The sequence below is a fragment of the Balaenoptera acutorostrata genome, chromosome 2 (assembly GCF_949987535.1).
Source record: "Balaenoptera acutorostrata chromosome 2, mBalAcu1.1, whole genome shotgun sequence".
NCBI classification, from domain to species: Eukaryota; Metazoa; Chordata; class Mammalia; order Artiodactyla; family Balaenopteridae; genus Balaenoptera; species Balaenoptera acutorostrata.
The window spans coordinates 102102073-102123713 of record NC_080065.1 but is presented as its reverse complement, the minus strand read 5'-3'; the positions used below and the strand labels follow the sequence as shown (position 1 = coordinate 102123713).

At 43.5% G+C, this 21641-nt stretch overlaps 1 protein-coding gene across 1 annotated transcript in view; it reads right to left on the bottom strand.

Annotated features, from left to right (window-relative positions):
• TNFAIP8 (TNF alpha induced protein 8) overlaps positions 1–14988 on the bottom strand; it is a 122469-nt gene extending 107481 nt beyond the window's left edge. The window contains exon 1 of the mRNA XM_007180961.2: positions 14867–14988. Coding sequence (XP_007181023.1) covers position 14867 — 1 coding nt within the window. The 5' untranslated portion in view covers positions 14868–14988. The remainder of the gene's footprint in view (positions 1–14866) is intronic.
• Positions 14989–21641: the final 6653 nt, after the last annotated feature.

Sequence of the window (21641 nt, the reverse complement as noted above, 5' to 3'; positions counted from 1 at the left end):
AAGACAATGAAGTAACATATTTAAGATCCTCAAGGAAAGAAAATGTGAGCCAAGTATGTTCTATCCAGCAAAACTGACCTTTAGTATAAAGGTCACAAAGTTTTATCAAGAAATTAGGGGGAGGGCTTTCCTGGTGGCGCAGTGGTTAAGAATCTGCCTGCCAATGCAGGGGACATGGGTTCGAGCGCTGGTCCGGGAAGATCCCACATGCCGTGGAGCAACTAAGACCGTGTGCCACAACTACTGAAGCCCTTGTGCCACAACTGCTGAAGCCCACGTGCCTAGAGCCCCCAACAAGACAAGCCACCGCAATGAGAAGCCCACGCACCGCAACGAAGAGTAGCCCCCGCTCGCCACAACTAGAGAAAGCCCGCGCGCAGCAACAAAGACCCAATGCAGCCAAAAATAAATAAATAAATAAGGGGGAAGAAAGGAATTAGGGAATACTATTCCCATAAGCCCTACCTAAGGAATCCACTAGAGAAACAGCTTCAATCAAAATTTGTAGAGACAATGATATGAGGACTGATGATAAGCATGACATATATAGTTACCTGTTGAAATAAGACTAAATGTGCATTGAATGGGAGATATTTTAGTATATAATGGCTATACGATCTGACAATGCAGATATAGTACAACCATAAAAAAAAATTGGGGAAGAATGAGTAGGGCATATGCCAAATAAATTATTTTTATTGTTTTCATTAATCATAGCTGATTACTTAGAGACTGGTGTATGTGTAATACAGGGTAATCAATGGGTAATTAAAAGATATTCTATCTCCCTTGGGACTAAAAAGCAAAGATTCTAAGTATGAAAGAAAGGAAATATAAACGTAACATAGAAGAAGTTAAACAAAACCCCGTAGTCTCGAATTTGACTGGAAATATCAATATGAACTCACAAAGTATTTTATCTTTATATGTGTACATATGTTTGTATGTAAATGTGTGTGTGTGTGAGTGTGTGTGTGTGAGTGTGTGTGTGTGTGTGTGTGTGAATGTGTATTTCCTCAGCTCTGACCAATGAAACAGCCTAGAAACAATGACCACTTGCAGTGAATGAACATCTCTAGTGCCTGGGTTATGGTCCTGAAACACCATTCTCATTAAAAGAAACCAGGGATTCTTGAAGAAATGGTTGAATCCAGGTCTAGGCAGAAAATGTACAAGACAGGCCTGGATCACCTTAACACACCAGATAACACAGAAGCTAAGGTCATGTCAGAAGGACCTAGGAGCCAAAATGAAGAAGCTCCTACTGGTCAAAGATGGGACAATCTGAGTCTTAATAAGTATATTTAATTCCATGATCATACCAATTTAAAAAACCATTGGTCACCTTCTGAGAATGACAGGAAACCAATTCTCGAAAACTGGGTAAATCAAAGGAAAGAACTGGCATTTACCTTGTTTTTTCTATGTGACCTGCACCACTATGTAATCAAATAACAGATTGAAGGGAAGTCTACTTTTATAAAATTATTCCAGCTAATAAAGTAAAGCAAAATGGTAGAATTAGAATATCACTATTCTGCAATCTCCAATGAATTAATAGGTCTAGACATTGAGGATCAACAGCTTCTAAAGGCAAAAAAAAGAGTAGAGAAAACAGACGTTGTGTGCCTTCCAATAAAAGGATACAACAGCACCTGTAATCTGGCCAAAGGGATCAAACCTGAGTCTTATCAATCCTCTGGACCCAGATGCAGGAAATAGAGGGCAAAGGAATAACTTGAAATGTACCTGGGGGGGTGTGCATCTTTCTTGTTAATAAGACTGTGGAAACTCTACAGATCAAACAGCCCCCCCCCAAAAAAAATTATTCTTTTAAATAATTAAAATGAGGGACGATGTTAAGGAAATCCATAGATTAAAAGAGACTTAAAAGATACAAGTTTTTAAAAAAATGGGTAAGACTAAACTACAGTGTATCAGGCTGCTCACCTGGGTGATAAAACCATAAAGGGATGCAAGGAAGTGATTACTATAAAGGTCAGGATGGCATTTACTTTTGGAGGAAGGAAGGGTAATGTGATTAGGGAGTGTATGTGAAGGCACTTTTGGGGTAGCTGGCAAAGTTCTATTTCTTGACCTGAGTGATGGTTATATGAGTGTTTGCCTTATAATAATTCACTAAGGTGTGCATTTGTTATAAGTGTGTTTTTTTGTTGTTGTTATTTGTGTTTTATTTTACAATAAAAAAGTTTAAAGAAAAGTGTTAAGAAAATCTAACATTTTCTCACATCATATAAAAAAATAAACTCAAAATAGTAAAGGATGTAAGAATGGAAACCATAAAACTCCTAGAAGAAAACATAGGCACTCTTTGACATAAATCGAAGCAATATTTTTTTGGATCTGTCTCCTAAGGCAAATGAAACAAAAGCAAAAAAATAAACAAATGGGGTCTAATTAAACTTAAAAGCTTTTACACAGCAAAGGAAACCATCTGCAAAATGAAAAGACAACCTACTGAATGGGAGAAAATATTTGCAAATGATGTGACCTATAAAGGGTTAATATCCAAATATGCAAACTGTTCATATAACTCAATATCAAAAAACCAAACAACCCAATAAAAAAATGGGCAGAAGACCTGAATAGACATTTGTCCAAAGGAGACATACAGATGGCCAATAGGCACATGAAAAGAAGCTCGATATCGCTAATCATCAGAGAAATGCGAATCAAAACCACAATGAGATATCACCTCACACCTGTCAGAATGGCCATCATCAAAGAGACCACAAATACCAAATGTTGGCAAGGATGTAGCGAAAAGGAAACCCTCGTGCACTGTTATGGGAATGTAAGTTGGTGCAGCCACTATGGAAAACAGTTATGGAGGTTCCTCAAAAAACTAAAAACATAACTACCATATGATGCAGTAATTCCACTCCTGGGTATATATGCAAAGAAATTGAAAACATTAATTCAAAAAGATACAAGCACCCCAATGTTAATAGCAGCATCATTTACAGTAGCCAAGACATGGAAGCAACCTAAGTGCTCATCGACAGACCAATTGATAAACAAGTGGTATATTAGCCATAAAAAAAGAAATTTTACCATTTGCAACAACATGGATGAACTGGAGGGTATTATGCTTAGTGAAATAAGTCAGACAGAGAAAGACAAATATTGTATGTTATCACTTATATGTGGAATCTAATAACACAAATGAATATATCAAAACATAAACAGACCCACAGATATAGAGAACTAACTAGTGGTTACCACTGGGGAGAGGGAAGGGGGAAGGGGCAAGACGAAGGGAGGGAGTTAAGAGGTACAAACTACTATGTACAAAATAAATAAGCTACAAGGATATATCATACAGCACAGGGAATATAGCTAATATTTTATAATAACTTTAAATGAAATATAATCTATAAAAATATTGAATCACTATGTTGTACATCTGAAACTAACATAATATTATAAATCAACTATACTTCAATTAAGGAAAAAAATAAAGTAACATTTTCTTTTTTTTTTTTTTAAGTTATAAAAAAGAGAATCGGGAATAAAGACACAGACCTACTAGAGAATGGACTGGAGGATATGGGGAGGGGGAAGGGTAAGCTGTGACAAAGTGAGAGAGTGGCATGGACATATATACACTACCAAATGTAAAATAGATAGCTACTGGGAAGCAGCCGCAGAGCACAGGCAGATCAGCTTGGTGCTTTGTGACCACCTAGAGGGGTGGGATAGGGAGGGTGGGAGGGAGGCAGATGCAAGAGGGAAGAGATATGGGAACATATGTGTATGTATAACTGATTCACTTTGTTATAAAGCAGAAACTAACACGCCATTGTAAAGCAATTATACTCCAATAAAGATGTTAAAAAAAAAAAAAGAATATGTGTTTCCAGATGTGCTTTAAAATAGTATCTGCTAGTTTTCAAATTAAAAATCCAACTGGAGTCTTCATCTGAATTCCATGGAACTACAATTTTAATTGCAGTCTTTACCATGTGGACTTTTCTGACCAGAAACATTGAATGGATTTTCAATTATTAAATTTTAAAAATGTCACTAAGTTAAAAAAAAAAAAAGAATCTAGGCAAGTCAGCACAATAAGAGCCAACTGATGGAAAACCCAACAAGGCAATAGAGATGGGGAAGGGGCCAAGCAGCCAATCAGCTGGGAGCCAGTATCTTATGAAGGACTTCTGTTTCAATGAACTGCTCACAGTGACAGTAAATGATTTCATCTATACTGTTTTAATGAAAATTTGCCTTGGAACACTTCAAATCATTTTTTAAAGCTTATAGCAAATCATGCACTCCAAAATATCTCAAAGGTGCTCTTAATTCAAAATGACCTCTAGGATGCCTCACTGGAATTGCAAAGAGCTGTTGGGTGTTGATTTCTCACAGACATAAGATTAATCACTTGACTCAGAGTTGTAGCATTCAGCATACCAACCTAGGGCAGCTTTGAGTTCCCAGAATTAGACAAGAGACTTATACCCCTTACTCCCATACTCAGCTCCAGACTCAAGTTATTAGCAATAGTCGATTAAAAAACAAATGAATAAAACAATTTTCCCCAAACATTAAGCATCCTAAAGTCTAAGGGAACTACCACACGCAAGATGTTATTACAACTTTAGCAACATGAATTCAGGACCAAGAGAAGAAACACAGGCTCCCGACGTCTGCACTGCATTTTGGAACAGCGTCTCCACTGCATCCCTGGCATTAGAGTCACCAGATGAGAAGCACACCTAGCCCTGCTTCTACTAAGGCCAATTCCCAGCTGCCCAAGCATTCTGCAGGGCGCGGTCTCTGCACAATGACCATCAGGAAGTTTTCCCAGCTTTTACTAAATTTGCCTCACACAAAGATTCTATAACCTGAGGACACATTTGCCATCACTCAGATTGGCACTATTCTGTACAAGCCAATAATGAAAGACACGTTCCTCTGGGTTATTAAAATTGTCCAACTTCTTCCCAATATGAAAAAGGAGATAAATGTTATCTTCTCAATTTGGGAAGTGCAGCTCCATTGATCTTGAACTTCCACATCCTTACTTTGAGATACATTTGTGAATCACATCTGAAATAAACACAGGACTTTTAGTACAATCTGCAGAGGGCAACGGTCTGTGAACAACAGACCCTAAGTGCCTGGATGTGGCCCTGCACACTCAGTCTTAATCTGAACCTCGCAAAGGAGACTGTGGTGGCTTGTTGAAGGTCACCAGGTGAGTCAGTGTCAGCTGGGCACGCTCTCAAGGTTCTTCTTTCTACTACTAAAAACACCAGAATGTCAGTTATATCTCAATCTAACAATGTGAACAATAAAATGAGACATAAACTATGAGGTAGACTCTGACTGGTTGGAAAGATAACAGCTTTTGAGAGCTTACAGAAAATAAGGGAGTTTTTAGCAGTTTTGTTGAGGGGTAATATACCCTGTAGCAGTTCAGAGCACAGATATGGGATGAAGCTGAGCTGCCAGGGTGTGACTCCCAGCTCAGCCAGGCAGCTATGGCAGGTTATTTAACCTCCCCAAGCCTCAGTTCCTCATCTGCAAATGCAGATTAACAACAATACCTTTCTCACAGATCTGTTAGGAAGATGAATTTAATAATGTGTATAAAGCATTTAGCACAGCGCCCGGCCCATCGTAAGTACTCAAAAAGTTTGTCATGATAACTGTTATTGGGGGTGTAAACATTTCCATAAACATAAAGAACTCTATTTGATGAACATCTTCTGGGTTTCAATGCAGCATGCTGTCTCCAAAGTAAATACTGCTATTTTTATAAACCCACAACATTAAAAAGTCACTACTAGTAGTAATTAAGTTCATATATGTGATTAACACCTTCCACATCTTTGCTTTGTTTTTCTCCCAACTACTCATCATGGGTAGATAATTTTAATTCCAATAAAACCTGGGATTATTATTATCAGTAATAGTGATGGCTCAGCTAGACAGCTTCTAGAGCATGGGAGCCTGCGGCTGGTGCAGATATTATTTATCTGCCCAATAATCATGCCTCTCTCCCTTGCTCCCATTGGTACAGCCAACCTCCCAAAATAGAAGTTTTCCCTTAATGTCCACTACTTACTTTCACAGCTTCCCTTGCAGCTGTGACTCAGTTCTGATCAGTGAGGCCTGAGGAGACTTCAGGAAAGATTTATCCTCTGATGAAAAGAGATGGACAGGGAGGGGGAAGGGTAAGGTGGGACAAAGTGAGAGAGTGGCATGGAAATATATACACTACCAAATGTAAAATAGATAGCTAGTGGGAAGCAGCTGCATAGCACAGGGAGATCAGCTCAGTGCTTTGTGACCACCTAGAGGGGTGGGATAGGGAGGATGGGAGGGAGATGCAAGGGGGAGGGGATATGGGGATATATGTATATGTATAGCTGATTCACTTTGTTATACAGCAGAAACTAACACACCATTTTAAAGCAATTATACTCCAATAAAGATGTTAAAAAAAAAAAAAAAGAGATGGACATTACAAGAGAACAGATTTATTGCTGCCCTCTCTGCCCACCCCTCTCCCCACATCCACAAGCTCCTCCTGTCTTTGAATGAGTTTGGAGAAGCCTGTGATACCGATTGCAGAAGAAACTATTTTCTGTCTATGAGGTGGCAAGTCTGCAGAAAAAAAAAAAGGTAACATATTAAGGATGGGAGAAGAGAAGGATGGAAAGAACTTGGTCCCTGATGATATTGTTTGAGGCACTGATTCAACTCTGGATTGGATCAACCCCAGACTACCCTTCACGTAAGATAATTTAATGTCTTTACTGTTCAAACCACTGGTAGCTGGGCATTCTCTTACCTGCAGCCTAAAGCATCCTAACTGTTATGGGCTGAACTGTGTCCCCCCGCCTCCCAAGAGAATTCATATGTTGAAGTTCTCACCTCCAGTAACTCAAAATGGGACTGTATTTGGAGATAGGGTCTTTAAAAAGGTGATTCAACTACAGTGAGGCTTTTGGAATCTTAGTTCCTGAATCAGGCCAACACAGTGAAAGTGCCCAGTCCTAACTACTGGACTGCCAGGGAATTCCCCGTAATACCGTTTACAGAAGAGATTGTTATAGATAGAATTCTGCCCCCTCCCCCTCAAATTCATATGCTGAAGCCCTAATCCCCAGTGTGACTAGAGACAGGGCCTTTTAAAAGGTAATTAAGGTTAAATGAGGTCAAAAGGGTGGGGCCCTAATCTAATATGACTGCTGTCCTCATAAAAAGAAAGAGAGAGATACCACAGATGCATGCACACAGAGAAAAGACCACGTGAGGAAACAATGAGAAGGTGACTGTGTGCAAACCTAGGAGAGAAGCCTCAGGAGAAACCACACCTGTCAACACCTTGATCTTGGCCTTCCAGCCTCCAGAACTGTGAGAAATAAATTTCTATTGTTTAAGCCACCCAGTCTGTAGTATGTTGTTATGGCAGCCCTAGCAAACTGTTACAGTGATCTGGTATACTATCTGTTATCATGAATATACAAATACTAGGGCAACCATAAAAGGAAACAGAACTTAGAAAAGACTGACTGAAGGGTAAAATTTGGGGTGGACATGCTTGTAGGGAACTCAGAGACCAGGTATGCACCAGGAAGACTGTGGTGATTCATTCTCTGCCCTGTGGTTTGTCTCTGCAAGTCACTTCCCAACCTCCTCCACCTGCCCCTTTTCCCGAATTGTGAGGCTAGAAGGCCCCTCGTGTGCTGGATTTGGGAGCAGCAAACCTGGAGGATCGCTGGCTAGAGAGGAAGGCTGAGGCAAGACTCAAATCAGTCCATTTTTTATACTTGTGGGTCCCTGGTCAAATATTTACACCTAGAGGGAAAAAATAGTGGTTCTACTAAAATTAGGACTATGTATCATCAGTAGCAGACCATTATTATTCAATAATTTTCAAGGCCCCTATTAGAATGAGAAATTGAAAACTGACCAGAATTCAGAAGTAGGGAAGAAAGTCTCAAGTACTTACACAACTCAAAATGCAAAAAAAAGCAAAAGAAGGAGGAGGAAGAAGAGAAGGAAGAGGAAGTAGAGAAGAAAGGGGGAGGAGGGGGAGAAGAGGGAGGGGGAGGGGGAAGAGAGGAAAGGGGAGGAGGAGGAGGGCGGAGGAGGAGGAAGTTACAGCAAGACAGCTTCAAAGAAAGCAGTCTATTCTCCATTTTCCTATTACCCACCAGTTCAACATGAGAGGGGCACTCTCAGAACAGGATAGCTTCCTGGAGGTGCCAGGACCTCAGGACAGGGGAGTAGGCCCAGGGAAGGGAAAACAGGCTACTTGGCAACTCAAGAGTCTTGGGCCTGGGGCTCCTCCCAGCAGATGCCACTCCTAGAAAAAGGGCGCCCATCCCATGTCAGTGATCTACAAAGCGATGTGAGGTGTCCTCAAGTCAGCAGCACACTAAAGGATGAGGTCAGCATTGCCAGTGATTCGAAATCTAGATTGTGAACAAATGAACACTGAGCAGACTCCCTGGTGTCTCTACTTCGTGGCTTTCAATTCCTGGATCTATCTGTGGGATGCCACTACTGGTTTTGGTTGTTATTTTTTGTTCTTGACCTGGTTGTTGGTCAACGTTTTTAAACCCAGTGAGGATCTACTTGAAAAACCACTTTGTTATTTCCTAGGACGGGTACACAGGTGTTCATTTTGTGCATGTTCATGTTAATTTTCTTTAAGCTTTAAAGTCACCTCTGTACTTTCAAGAGATTTGCACTTTTCCACTGCCAAAAAAAAAAAGGAGGCGGGGAAACACCTACAGATACTTGCTGCCTGAATAATCTTTACAGAACAAGACTTTACAACTGGTTTCCCAGGCTAGGGGTTTTCAGTTCGCTGTGCATCAGTCACCAGGGGCGGGGAGAGAATTGTTAGAAATGCAGATTCCCTGGCCCGGCCTTGGTGATGCCACAGTAGGTGGAACTATGGCCCCAGATGAGCTCTAAAATATAGCACGTTGGACAAGTTCAAAATTTCATTTGGGAGATCACCTCTGTGGCTGCCCAGATAATTGCATCCTCAAACCACAGGGCAGGAACCCAGGGCAAGGACCCGGGAGGCTCCTTATCGACACGGAGTCTCTCTCCTTGGCAAAAAGAGCGGCCGTTCTTTCAAGAACCTTCAGGTGTTCCAGGCCATAAAAGCAAAGGAGCAAAATGGCTAAGTATGTGCAACACAGAGGCCATCACCAGATGCTTGGGGAGGGAGGGCTGAGCTCATCACCTCTCCCAGGTACACTCTGTGAGTCACCGGGGGCCTATCTCTGCACCAAGGCAGAAAGAATTCCATCATTAAGTCTAGACTGCTCTGCCCTTCCAGGGCGGTGATAGTATTGAATCAAACACCAGCCACTTCCCAGAAAACTACCTCATCTTTTTAAAGAGAGAAGAAAGGGAGAAAAAGGGAGTTGTTTCCCAATCACAGAGGGGTGGAATCAGGTATTGGACTTCTTTCTTAAAGGTCTGAGTCATCAAAGATTGTTTTGAACTTTGCAACCTCTGGCCAACATTGTACCTGCAGTTTTTCTCAGAAGACGGTGGCATTCCCGTAGAACTCCCTACTCCAACATGTTCTGTAGAACACGTTGCATCTACATGTATGTGAGAGCCTGAGCACAACTCAAGAGGCTGAGACGGGAAAGGATGAGGACAGCAAGGACCCCACCAGGACACACCACAACCCCTGTCTCCCTCACTTTGGTTGACAGTCATGCTATAAGGAACTCATTTTTTGAAATAAATAAAATAACAGCCGGGAGTGGAGAAGGCTTGAACTAAATGAATTTGGCTTGAAGGAATAAGAGCCAGGCTTAGAGAGGGTATTGGCCAGGTGGGCTGGTTCTTCCTTTTTGGCTCCTTTCAAATATTCATGAGTGTCCTGTGCGCCCTGCAGAGTGCTCTGTTCCCAGAAGAGCTTGCCCCAGTGGACAGCCTTGAAGATAGTGTCCCTGCCCTCTGCCCCTCGGAACTCTCACAACTTCTCTTGAGGACATGCCAGCCCGAGTCCCTCTGCAACACCATGGGCAGCTGAGACATAGCTTCCTGCCTGGCTTGCAAAACCTGGTTTCATATCCATTACCTGTTTTAAATAAGGGCCTCCATAGGCTAAAGGCCAACACACTGCTCACAAATGAACTGTAACAGGCCTTTTAAAAGCTTCTCTCATGCATAGGGAGGGTTACTGGATGCCATGGCTCTTCTGCTCAGACACATAAAACACAGATGCCCTGCTCTGCCTCATTTCTCTTTAGCAGCTGCAGCAGCGGCGGCAGCAGCAAGATTTCCCTATATAATCACATGACCCTGCAGCTGGGAATAACTGAAATTGCGCTACATGCACCCCCTTCTCTGGGCTTCTCTGGCATCGTCAGAGGCAAAAAAAGGAAAGTTCATGCTAAAAGCACATGTGGTAATAGTCACCACTCTCCCTCTCTGCTCCACTATGGCCCAGTACAAACACCATCGTCTTGAAATGAGAGCGATTTGGCCAATCCAACAAAGTAGACCACTTGCTTCTGCACTTTGGACACCAGGAAAGGAATATCCTGCCTTAATCCACACAACAATCCTATGATAGAAATACTACCCCACTTTTTAGGAAAAGCAATAGGCTCAGAGAGCTGAAGTAGCTTATCCCAAGTCACACAGCTAGTGGAGGCTGAGATATGAACAGCTGATTCCAACAGTGTCATGTGACCCAACCACTTTTTGACTAAACTAGAAGTCATCTTCATTCCCAATGTTTAAGGAAATGACAACAAGTGGAATTTTGGACTTAATTCCATTCTCTGTTATTAAAGAAACAAACCCCAATGTGCTTATAAGTCAGCTTGGGTTGTTCCAGGGGAGGCCCATTCCTGTGACCTCCCACCCATTTTTTGTTTCTTTTTGGCGGGGGAGGTGGCTGCATGCCTAGCCCCTGGTCACCTTGAGTGAAATATCAACATGTTGGTCAATCACCCCTCTTGTTCTATATAAAAAAGCACAATCCAGGAATTCCCTGGCAGTCCAGTGGTTAGGACTCCAAGCTTTCACAGCCGAGGGCCCGGGTTCCATCCCTGGCTGGGGAACTAAGATCCCACAAGCCGCGTGGGCGGCCAAAAAAACCCTCCACAATCCTGGGAAAACAAACTTGCTGACGCCCATCCAGCTTTGCAGCTGGCTCTGAATCTTTGCTACCTTGGTTCTGAACCATAAACACTTGCTTCTAGAGAAAAAGCAACCTATCCCTAAAAGGATGGGTGGATGTTATTTGATTATTTTGGAGCATGTGACATTTTAAAACAAATTTCTCAGGTAACTTCCATGCTTGACATGCAAGGCCAAGAAAACCAAATCTTATGGAATCAGGTTTATTGCAATTATACCACTGGTGATTTGAAACAGACATCAGATGAAAGACGCTTATTTCAACTTCTTACTATTGAGAAATAAAAAATATTTTGAAAATGGTTCATCTACTGTTCTAAGGAATTGCCATTACTTTCCTCTGTGAAACTCAGAAGAATCCTGAACCCATCTTTGCCATTATCAATTTATCTTCAGGGATTCGTTCTTACCAGCAAACATTTTTGTGCAAGTCACCAGTCCTCTTGGATCCCAGGCCTCGGTGCAAACATGAGAGGGTCACACAGTGCCACGTACACGGTAGGAGCTCAATAAATGCCCGCTGCGTGAATGAATGGTGCCCCCGCAAGCTGGACAGAGGGGATGCGCCTCCAAACTTGTATAACGGCCACTGTTGTAGTCTGAGACTCATGGGCCAAATGGTGCCTCTCACATTCTAGAATTATCTACCTCCTACTTGTAGCTCACTTCCTTTTCTTAAGGCCAAAATGTAGAATGCGAACTGATGTTCACTGGTTACTACTTGACCTCGTTTACATATTGCAACAAGGTTCACTGTTTTGTTTTTTTTTTAACCCTCAATGAACCATCTGTTTTTAGCTATTGGGAAGCCCCCACTGATGTACAAAAGTCTAGAAACTGCAGTTGGCTCAGACCCCAGGGCCAAAGTCATCAAAACCAGAGATGGGGGAGCAGGAAGTAAACTGCTTCTCACAGGGAAACATGAAGGTTGGGGTGTTAAAAGCTCCTGTTCGGTGTTTGTTGAATGCTTACTCTGTGCATTTGGTATTAAATGCAGGATGTGGGCAGCGTGGAGGAGAGCTGAGGTGACAAAAGTTTATCTGGCACCGTGTGTCCCCAGTGCCCGAGTCAGTGCCCATGGTACTGGGGTTGCACTAACGCTCCCTTCTCCCTCCGTGAGAAAACAGGTGGCCTTTATTTGTTATCACCCACCCTCCCCTGCCTCCTGGAGGTCATCCCATGGTCAACCCCTCAATTTGTACCAGGCAAGAATGGAGGGGGTGGAGAATGGACTCTTCTGCATGGTGTGGAAGCAAAGCTCAATTCTGATTGAGGACGAAAGAAATCTCCAAGAAGGAAATGTGTTCATTCCAAGGGGCTGATCCAAGCAGACAAGGATTCATTGAATCCATTAACTATGAGGTCTCGCGAGTGCCCGGCACTGTGGCAGCCTCAGCTTCAAGGATCAGCTACCTGAAGTTCCCCAAGTCATAAACCACCTAGAAGTCCCCTCCTCCCCCAAACAGCATTTCCTAATGAGTACTGTTTGGATGCAATCATTTCTCTCCACACACCCTTTCCTCCAATTTCAACAGAATAAAAAATTGCAGAGAACAGTCCTCATAAAATAGTCTGCTCCTGGCACTTGCAGTGTGCATGCGCACCCTCAGTTTCTGCCGTTCTGTTGGACTCCCAGAACAGCCTGTCTGCAACACTCACGACACAGATGAAGACTATATGCAGCAATATAGTCAGAAACAGAAAATTAAGAGGCAACAAAGATAAGCAGATTTTCCAGCTCATGCCACCCCTTTTCTCATTGAATTTAAACACATTAGAACAAAAGGCACTACAGATTCAAGTCTCTCTTAAAGAAAAAATTTTAAAGGAGCATCTGTGCAGGATCACTACATTTTGGGGGGAACTTTCTTATATTCAATAACTTATTAACGATTCTTAAATTAGCAGATACTCTAGATGGATATAATGGCTTAGAAGACCTATATCTGTTAATGCAAAGACCTTAATACCAAACATTCAATATCTAAGGTATTCATATTTTACAGGGAGGTAGATGGTAGTCCACTTCCCTAAACTTTATTTACTCAAATTACAGGTTAAAAACTCAAAAGCTGAGCAAGAAGTGGCAGAGACAAGTAATGTATATGAAGGGGAACTGGCATCCCCCGCCCCAAAACGCTACGAAAAAGCCAATTGTGTTACCAGCTAGATAGAATATTAACAATAACTTGCTTAACTCCCCATGACAGATCTAATTAGAAGGTGGCAATAATTGTTTCCAGGTGTTTAATTAAGTGTGATAATTATTTCTTTACTTAAAGACAGATGGAGTCATATGTTTACATTTCAGAGCATAATGTTTCCTTAGTTAAAACACTGTGGAAACACTTTTGTGTAACACAGGATTCAAACCAGGATAAAAATATCTGCTGTGATAAGCGGCACTTAAAGTGATTTATCAGCTCTAACTTTCACATCAGCTCTAACATTCACAATGGCAACTTAAAGCCTGCTCTGTTCTGGTTATTTCCTTTAACCACATAGTTTTGTTTTCCTTATGCCTCAATGAATAATTTCTACTCAACAGGTCATTTCCCTACCAGCATCTCCTAAATGAATTCTTATCAAGAAGGTGGGGAAATTTTATGGGTATCTCTACTTTCACAGCAAGAACATAGCAAGAATAAACTGAGAAACAGAAGAATTCAGAGACTATTATAATTGGATGGGACTTCAGCAACCAGGGAATCATTTTATTGATGGATTAAAGTACTGTACTACTATCAATTAAATCTGTTTTTTAGGGCAGAAATACACCCTACATTGAGATAGTATTGACCCCCAATAAAAATAATTTATGGAAGGATGGAATTATCAGTCTTAAGTAACTCCAGGATTTCTTTGTTTCAACACTGAGCACTCAACTACTGTCTCCCTCCTCCCATGATTCTCTCAGGGTACCTAGGGCTTCTTCCTACCTAGGGCTGTGTTTTATCAGTTGGCTTTAGCAATAGGGTGTCACTGAATCAATAAACATCTTTTAGGCGCCCAAGCCCGGTTGGTCAGCGTGGTCTTGAACGTGCCTATCAGCCGCCCTGGGTCCGAGGGCGCTCATCAAATATTCTTGCATCAGGTTTTGAAGGCTGAGAGTCAAGAGGGCGCGCAAAGACACGGACGGACACACACACACACACAAACACACACACAAACTTTCTTCCTCAAAGGAAGTCTCCACCGAACGATCTCAAGGCAAAACTCTAGTCCCTGCCCATTTTACAATGCAGGGTTGGATTACAATCTCAGGCTAGCATCTCGGTCTGCAATCTGGGGCATCCTGATAACCGAGCCAGTCCTTTCGACAGCAGGAGTTGTTACCAGGAGGGCGTGACACGTAGTGGGGGCCGCGTCTGCAGAAGGAAGCAAGGAATAGGGATGGGGCTCAGGGCAGGAGGTGGAAGTTAAGGGGTCAGCCCAAGTCGGTAAGGGCCCCGAGCTGGAGGTCTCAGGTTGTCTCTGCGCTGCAGGAACTGGGTAAAACTCTGGGGAGTTTTCGGAGCTGTGCGCGTCTGCACACACACGCATACACACACACTCGCTCACACGCACTCACACCCACTCCCACCCACTCCAGAGACTCTCGGTGAGCTGAAAGCGCGCCCCCAGGAGCAGCCCTCAGCCCAGCAGCCGGGGAAGCCCTGCGAGGGTGTGTGCGGGACCGGCGCTCCCGGGAGGCACTTACTCGGAAGAGGGGGCCCGGTGGCGCCGGGACGCCAAGAGGCGAGCTGGGCGATCTGACGGCGCGGAGCTGCCGAGGCGCTTGAACGCTCGCGGGCTCCCGCTGACTCACGAGCAGAGCGCGGGCCAGAGACGGCGGGAGAAAGGGAGCCAGGAGCAAGGCAAAAGAAACGAGGGGCGGGGATAGGAGGAGGAGCCGGGGGCGGGGCTGAAGGTGGAGTTAGGGGGCTGGGGGCGGAGCCGGCCAAGAAGGAGGAGCCGGGAGGTCGGGGGCGGAGCGTGCGGAGGAGGAGGAGCGCGGAGCAGCCGGGGAGGCAAGGTAGAGGAGGAGCGGCGGGGCTAGGAGGAGGATCTAGCGGGCCAAGGCGGGGAGGGGAGGAGAACCCCGGCGGCCGTGACTGGGCAGACTGGGCCTGGCGTTGGGGGTCAGGAGTGGCCAGGGCTCCGGAGAACGCGGAGGAGAGCTGGACAGCGACCTGGGAGCTGCAAGGCAAGATTTTTGGGCGCGAGGAGCCAGGACAGGCTTGGGAGATATGCAAGGAAGACGTTGCCTTTCGGGTCTCTCAGTTTCTTCACCTGTGAAAATGAGATACCAACCTCGTAGTGAGTTGAGTCGGTTAAGTGAGCTCATGCCTGGCACCTAACAAGTACGCATGAATTTTATCATCTGTTATCTGTTGCCGTTTTCATCATCATCATCATTTTCCATATAAGCCCCTAAATCCCGCCTGCTCTTAACTTTGTGTGTGTGTGTGTGTTTCAGCCTCTACTGGCCTCAAGTCTACCTGGCGATACCTGACGCTTTAGCGATTCCTAGTTTCCATTCGCGGGGGGTGCAGGGCTCCCTCTCAAAGTTAAAAGGCTCATTGGCTCCCGGGAAGCCAGTCTGGTCTGAGGCACCCCCCGTGGACTTCAATGACTGCCCCTGCCCACGGAGCCGAAGGCTGGCTATTCACTGGAATGGGACCGAATCTGGGCCTTCCTTCTGGTGAAGAGCCCTGACCCGGGGTAGCCATTCTCAAGGGCGAAGGTGCTGGACCTTCGTAGGAGTGTGATGAATCCGTCCTCCATTAAGCACCTACTATATGGTAGTTCTGTGCAGAGGGCTGGGAATATGAATAATACTAGCAAAACTTAATATATGCAGGTCACTTGTAATCCTCACAACAACTTATAAATGTAGATCCTGTAGCTACCTTAAGTTTTACAAAGGGAAAGGGAGGCAGTGAAGTAAAATACCCTACCCAAAGTTACACATTTAGGAAGTGGCAGAGCATGGTTGGGACACAGGAAAGTAAACACTTGATAGGTGAAATAGACTAAAATCACAACACATTTGCGTTTAATGCCCAAAATAGGAATATACAGAAGATGTATACAGAAGACGTAAACATCTCTTAAACATTCAGAGATGTTTAAGACACTGTCTTGTGGTTATAGCTATGGGGAGGGGAGTGTCAGGAAGATTTTTCTGAAGGAGGTGATGTCTAAGCTCAATTTGGAAGAAGAAATGGGAGCTTCACAGCACCTATAGGTGGAGAAAGGGCACAGTAAACATTTTTCAAGCATTCGGAAGGGTTAGGGAAGAAGTGGAGATTGGAATGAAGCTAAAACAATAGAAAAGGACCAAATCTAAGCGCCTTCTTACAATAGGAGCTGAAGAACATTAATTTGACCCTTGGTTCAGAGAAAGTCAGAAGGATTTTACGCATGGGAGACATGTCAAATGTTCTAGAAAGGTTAATCTGAAAACAGCATAGAGAATACCAGAGCCAGGAAATTTGGCTTATGGAGTTATTGAAATAAGTCAGGTTGGGATACAGTGGTAGGCAGAATAAGAACTCCAGGAAAGATGTCCACACCAGAATCCCCAGAACCTGTGAATATGTTACCTTACATGGCAAAAGGGACTTGGCAGGTGTGATTAAGGTTAAAGACAATGAGATGGGGAGATTATCCTGGATTATTTGGGTGGATCTAATCTAATCATATGCTTCCCCTAAAGGGGAAGAATGAGTCAAAGAGATTCAAAGCATGAGAAGGGCTTGACCTGGGTCAGGAGCCAAGGAGGGTGGGTGGTCTCTAGAAGCTGGGAATGGACCTCAGTCAACAACAACAACAAAATGGGAATCTCAGTTCTACCACCATAAGGAAATGGATCCTCCCTTGGAGCCTCCAGAAAGGAACTCAGCTCTACTGACACTTTGAGTTTATCCTGGTGAGACCCATACTGGACTTCTGACCTGTAGAACTGTAAAATAATAAATGTATGTTGTTTTAAACCCCTAAATTGCTGTAAATTTTTTGTGGCAGTAATAGGAAATAATTACAGACGCTGAATGCTTGAACTAAGTGGATAGAAAGAAGATGGATTCACGACTTAACACAGGCCCTGGAGACTAATGGGATGTGAGGGTTAAGGGAAAGAGAGTAATCTAGGTCGATTTATAGGGTTTCTGGATTGCCAGGCTCAGTCTTTGGTGGTGCCACCCAGTGCAGGGAGTGATAAAGGCAGGTCCTTTTAGGATTAAAAAGGTTTGTACACTCCCAGGCCTCCCCTACTCCTCAAAATCATTAGGAACAATCCCTGAAAGCCCATGGGCAGTGACATTTGTCACCATGAACTGAGAGTTCTAATAATGGATCTGCTCTGTGTAAGCTGGATACTTTGGACAAAGCACAAAGCCTTAATGAAACTTGGCTTCTTCTACTGTGTGAGATAGGAGCCCCATCTGGGTGATTGCTGGGGGAGTCAGCCAGGATGTCATGGTGTCTGTAACCTCAACCCCAGTAACTTTCACCATTGCTTCATTTCAGTCTCCCTTGTCTCAAGCTGCACCCTGGAGCAGCAATCCCCAGAGATACTTCTACCTTTATAGATAAAGATTCTTTCATCTTTATCTCCATCATTCTACACCCCTACTGCAGCCTCTCATCCTTGGTCCTCACACTTTTTTTTACCTCATGCAGACTTGCATTTCTCCCAGTTGGCTTCCTTTCCTACACAGCCTAACCCCAAGAGCCAATACCTCAGTCACTCACTGCTAGTGCCTCCTATTGCTTTACTACATTGTCCTTTCCTTCTACTACCTGGCAAATATTTTTAGCCATCCACATTATTCATAAGCTCTACTTAAGAAGAACCAAAAAATGTAAAACCTGATGCTCTGCAGATTCATGAGGATTTTCTCCAGCATCATGGATGGAAAGGAGAAGTGTGTTCCATCTTTATCCCTTTTCCTCGGGACATCTTTTGTACTCCTAACCCCTCCTGCTCTTGATATATAATCTCACCTCCTGTTTCAAAGAAAATATAGAGTGAACTTTTAAAAAAATTTTATTTATTTATTATTTATGGCTGTGTTGGGTCTTCGTTGCTGTGTGCAGGCTTTCTCTAGTTGCGGTGAGTGGGGACGACTCTTCGTTGTGGTGTGTGGGCTTCTCATTGCGGTGGCTTCTCTTGTTGCAGAGCCACGGGCTCTAGGTGCACAGGCTTCAGTAGTTGTGGCACGTGGGCTTCAGTAGTTGTGGCACACGGGCTTAGTTGCTCCATGGCATGTGGGATCTTCCCGGACCAGCGCTCGAACCCATGTCCCCTGCATTGGCAGGTGGACTCTTAACCACTGCGCCACCAGGGAAGCCCCAAAGGAAATATATAGATCATCAATAGAGAATTTCCTCTACTTCCTACCCCAGCTACCAAAAATGCCATCTACATCAACAGTCACGTTGACTTCCTTTCTCTCATCCCAGTGGATCAGAGCAAACCCATCCACCAGTTCTCTGGGTCCCCAAGGAGCCCTCCCTTCTATCTACAGGGGCCACATTCTGTTGAATATCCCTTCTTTTCTATCTTGGACCTCTCAATTTCTATGCTTCCCCCACAAAATATTAAAAAATGCTAAAATGTTAAAATGATAAAATTTAAAAATCTCCATGAATCCTACCACCTTCTCTCACCGCAACCCTCTTTACTAGGGCCATCTAGACCTGAGTGACTACGGGAGCTGATAGCTGAGACGACTCAGAGTGGGCATTGCCTCAGCGCTTACTTTAGGAGGCCTGGTAAGGGGCCTCTACAATCCCAGGCAACTTGCATCACTGTCATCAAAGAACCACCAGTCTTTCTTCTCTCTAATACAGATATTGGATTCCACCTTACTACACAGTGATAATATTTAGAAATTAATAAGATAATTACCGGGCTTCCCTGGTGGCGCAGTGGTTGAGAATCTGCCTGCTGATGCAGGTGACATGGGTTCGAGCCCTGGTCTGGGAAGATCCCACATGCCACGGAGCAACTGGGCCCGTGAGCCACAACTACTGAGCCTGCGCGTCTGGAGCCTGTGCTCCGCAACAAGAGAGGTCACGATGGTGAGAGGCCCGCGCACCGCGATGAAGAGTGGCCCCCGCTTGCCGCAACTGGAGAAAGCCCTCGCACAGAAACGAAGACCCAACACAGCCAAAAATAAAAATAAATAAATTAATTAATTAATCTAAAAAAAAAAAGAAAAAAAAAAAAGATAATTACCTTTCCTATCTTACTTGGGCCAAAAGATACTTGGATCATTTCATTTTCAAACTAGCACTTGCGTACTTCCAGTTCAGAGTTGTAAAAAACATATAGAATCTAGGAAGCTCCTAATAACTAATCCATTATTCAATGGCTAATTATATTTTAAAATAATTGCAGCTGTCTCTGGATTAACTGAATTCTTTCAGACCAAACCCCACCCCCCAAAAAACTCCCAAACCCTATAAATCACATGAAGTGGAAGAGAGTTGTAACAAGAGCTGCATGCCAAAAATACCTCTGTGCCTACCTTCTATTTTTACTTCTGCCCAGTCGAAGGTATAGGAACTAACATCAGACAGCTTAAAGTCAAAAAAATCTTGACCCAGCTTCCTCTTGTACTCTTTTGCTTCAAGCCTCTTCTCTGCTTACTCAGTGTCAGCCTCCTCTTTTTGAGTGTAAGGAAATAACTACATGGCACTGTGAAATGTACAATAAAAATCTATGCATAAATACTCTGCGAGGAGAATGGAAGTGACTCACATTCCTTGGGGGAATGAAGAGGATTTCACAACGGAGGTTCCATCCAACCAAGTCGAAAAGGATGAACTCAAGCTTGCCAGGCAGAAGGGCACTCCAGGCATCATGGAGAGAGAAGAAAGATACGGTCTAACATTTTCTGGCGCTAAAATCACTGAAGCAAGGATGTGCACCTTAAACACAGCCCACAGAAATATCTACTTGGCCTTTGTGCTTTAACTACATTTTCATGGGACTATATCAATGAACATGACTGATTCAAAACATGGCTATAACTTCACCATCCTCTAAGGTCACTATCTGACTGTCTACTGCTTCAACTCTCTTCCCAGTCCCATTTCTTTTCAGAGCTTTATCATAACATGTAATCTTGTTCTTAGAGTAACAATATGGGTATGGTAAAGAGTACATTTTTCCTAACAGAAGTCAAGTTGCATACTGGGTAGGGTAGGAGAATTGTTCAATGTCATGCAAACTAGAAACTCGGGGATAGAACAAAAATCAAGATTTGGGGGAATTCCCTGGTGGTGCAGTGGATTAGACTCCGTGCGCTCCCAGTGCAGGGGACCCGGGTTCGATCCCTGGTCAGGGAACTAGAGCCCACATGCGCGCCGCAACTGGGAGTTCACATGCCTCAACTAAGGAGTCTGCCTGCTGCAACTAAGACCCAGCACAACCAAATAAATAAATATTTTAAAAAAAAATCAAGATTTGGGGGTCAGTAATCTTTTCCTATTACTTCCATATACCTCAACCCCTACTCCTAACTATTATACACCACTAGTGATTATACCTTCATCACAGAGCATTTTTCACTTTTTTATTCAGAATTACTTACCTATGATAAGTTACTAAAATACACCTCTTCCTAAGAAAGTTTGCTAGAACTGTTGCCTGCATTAAAGGTAACTTCATCCACAGTCTTAGCCAGTTCTATCAGCCACCCTCTACATGAAACCAAGTTCTCTGCATATTTCTAGGTTTTCACCCCTTAAGCCATTCCTCTATAGAAAATATAGTGATGCCCCTACCCAGAACCCTTATTTTTCTGTGAGTGCACCACTGGATTCTTCATCTATGTGTGTTTTTCCTCACCTGAACCGTTTTCTCCTTTTTGACCATCTCAAATCTTACTTGAGCCTATCCCCAATACTACAAAGTCTATTTTTGTTTTGTCCTTAGCTGCATAATTCTACTCTGAAAGGCTTTTTCTACACATATGGGTCTAAATTCCTGGCTCTATCAATAGAGTTCTCTTCTATACTTACACCCATGAAATGCTAGCCCACGTTGGCAAGGCATTACTTGATTTTAAACAAAAAAGTCTCCCACCTTAGTCCTGGAATACTCGAAGCACAGCACCCTCCCCTAGTGGGTTCTGACTTCCACACTGTCCTCTTTCAATAGCCTCACTTCTTTCCCTCTCATTATCAACCTTCAGAGTAAAGAGTTGGTGTGCTAGTTATTTCCACGTACCTGTGCTTCCCCTCTGTGTGTGTGTACATGGGTCTGTTCATCTGTCTCCCTCTACATAAAAATGGCCACGTGGATTTTTTAAAATTTATTCAATATTGTGGTGGATTGCAAATGGTCTCAGAATAAAGACACAGCCAAGGTTATGGCTGTGAAGTCCTTTTGTTAAGATCTCAGAAAGATTTTTGGGTGCACCATGTATACCGTTTTTGTGAGACACTAAGATTTCTAAGAGTCTTAAGGTGGTATACCA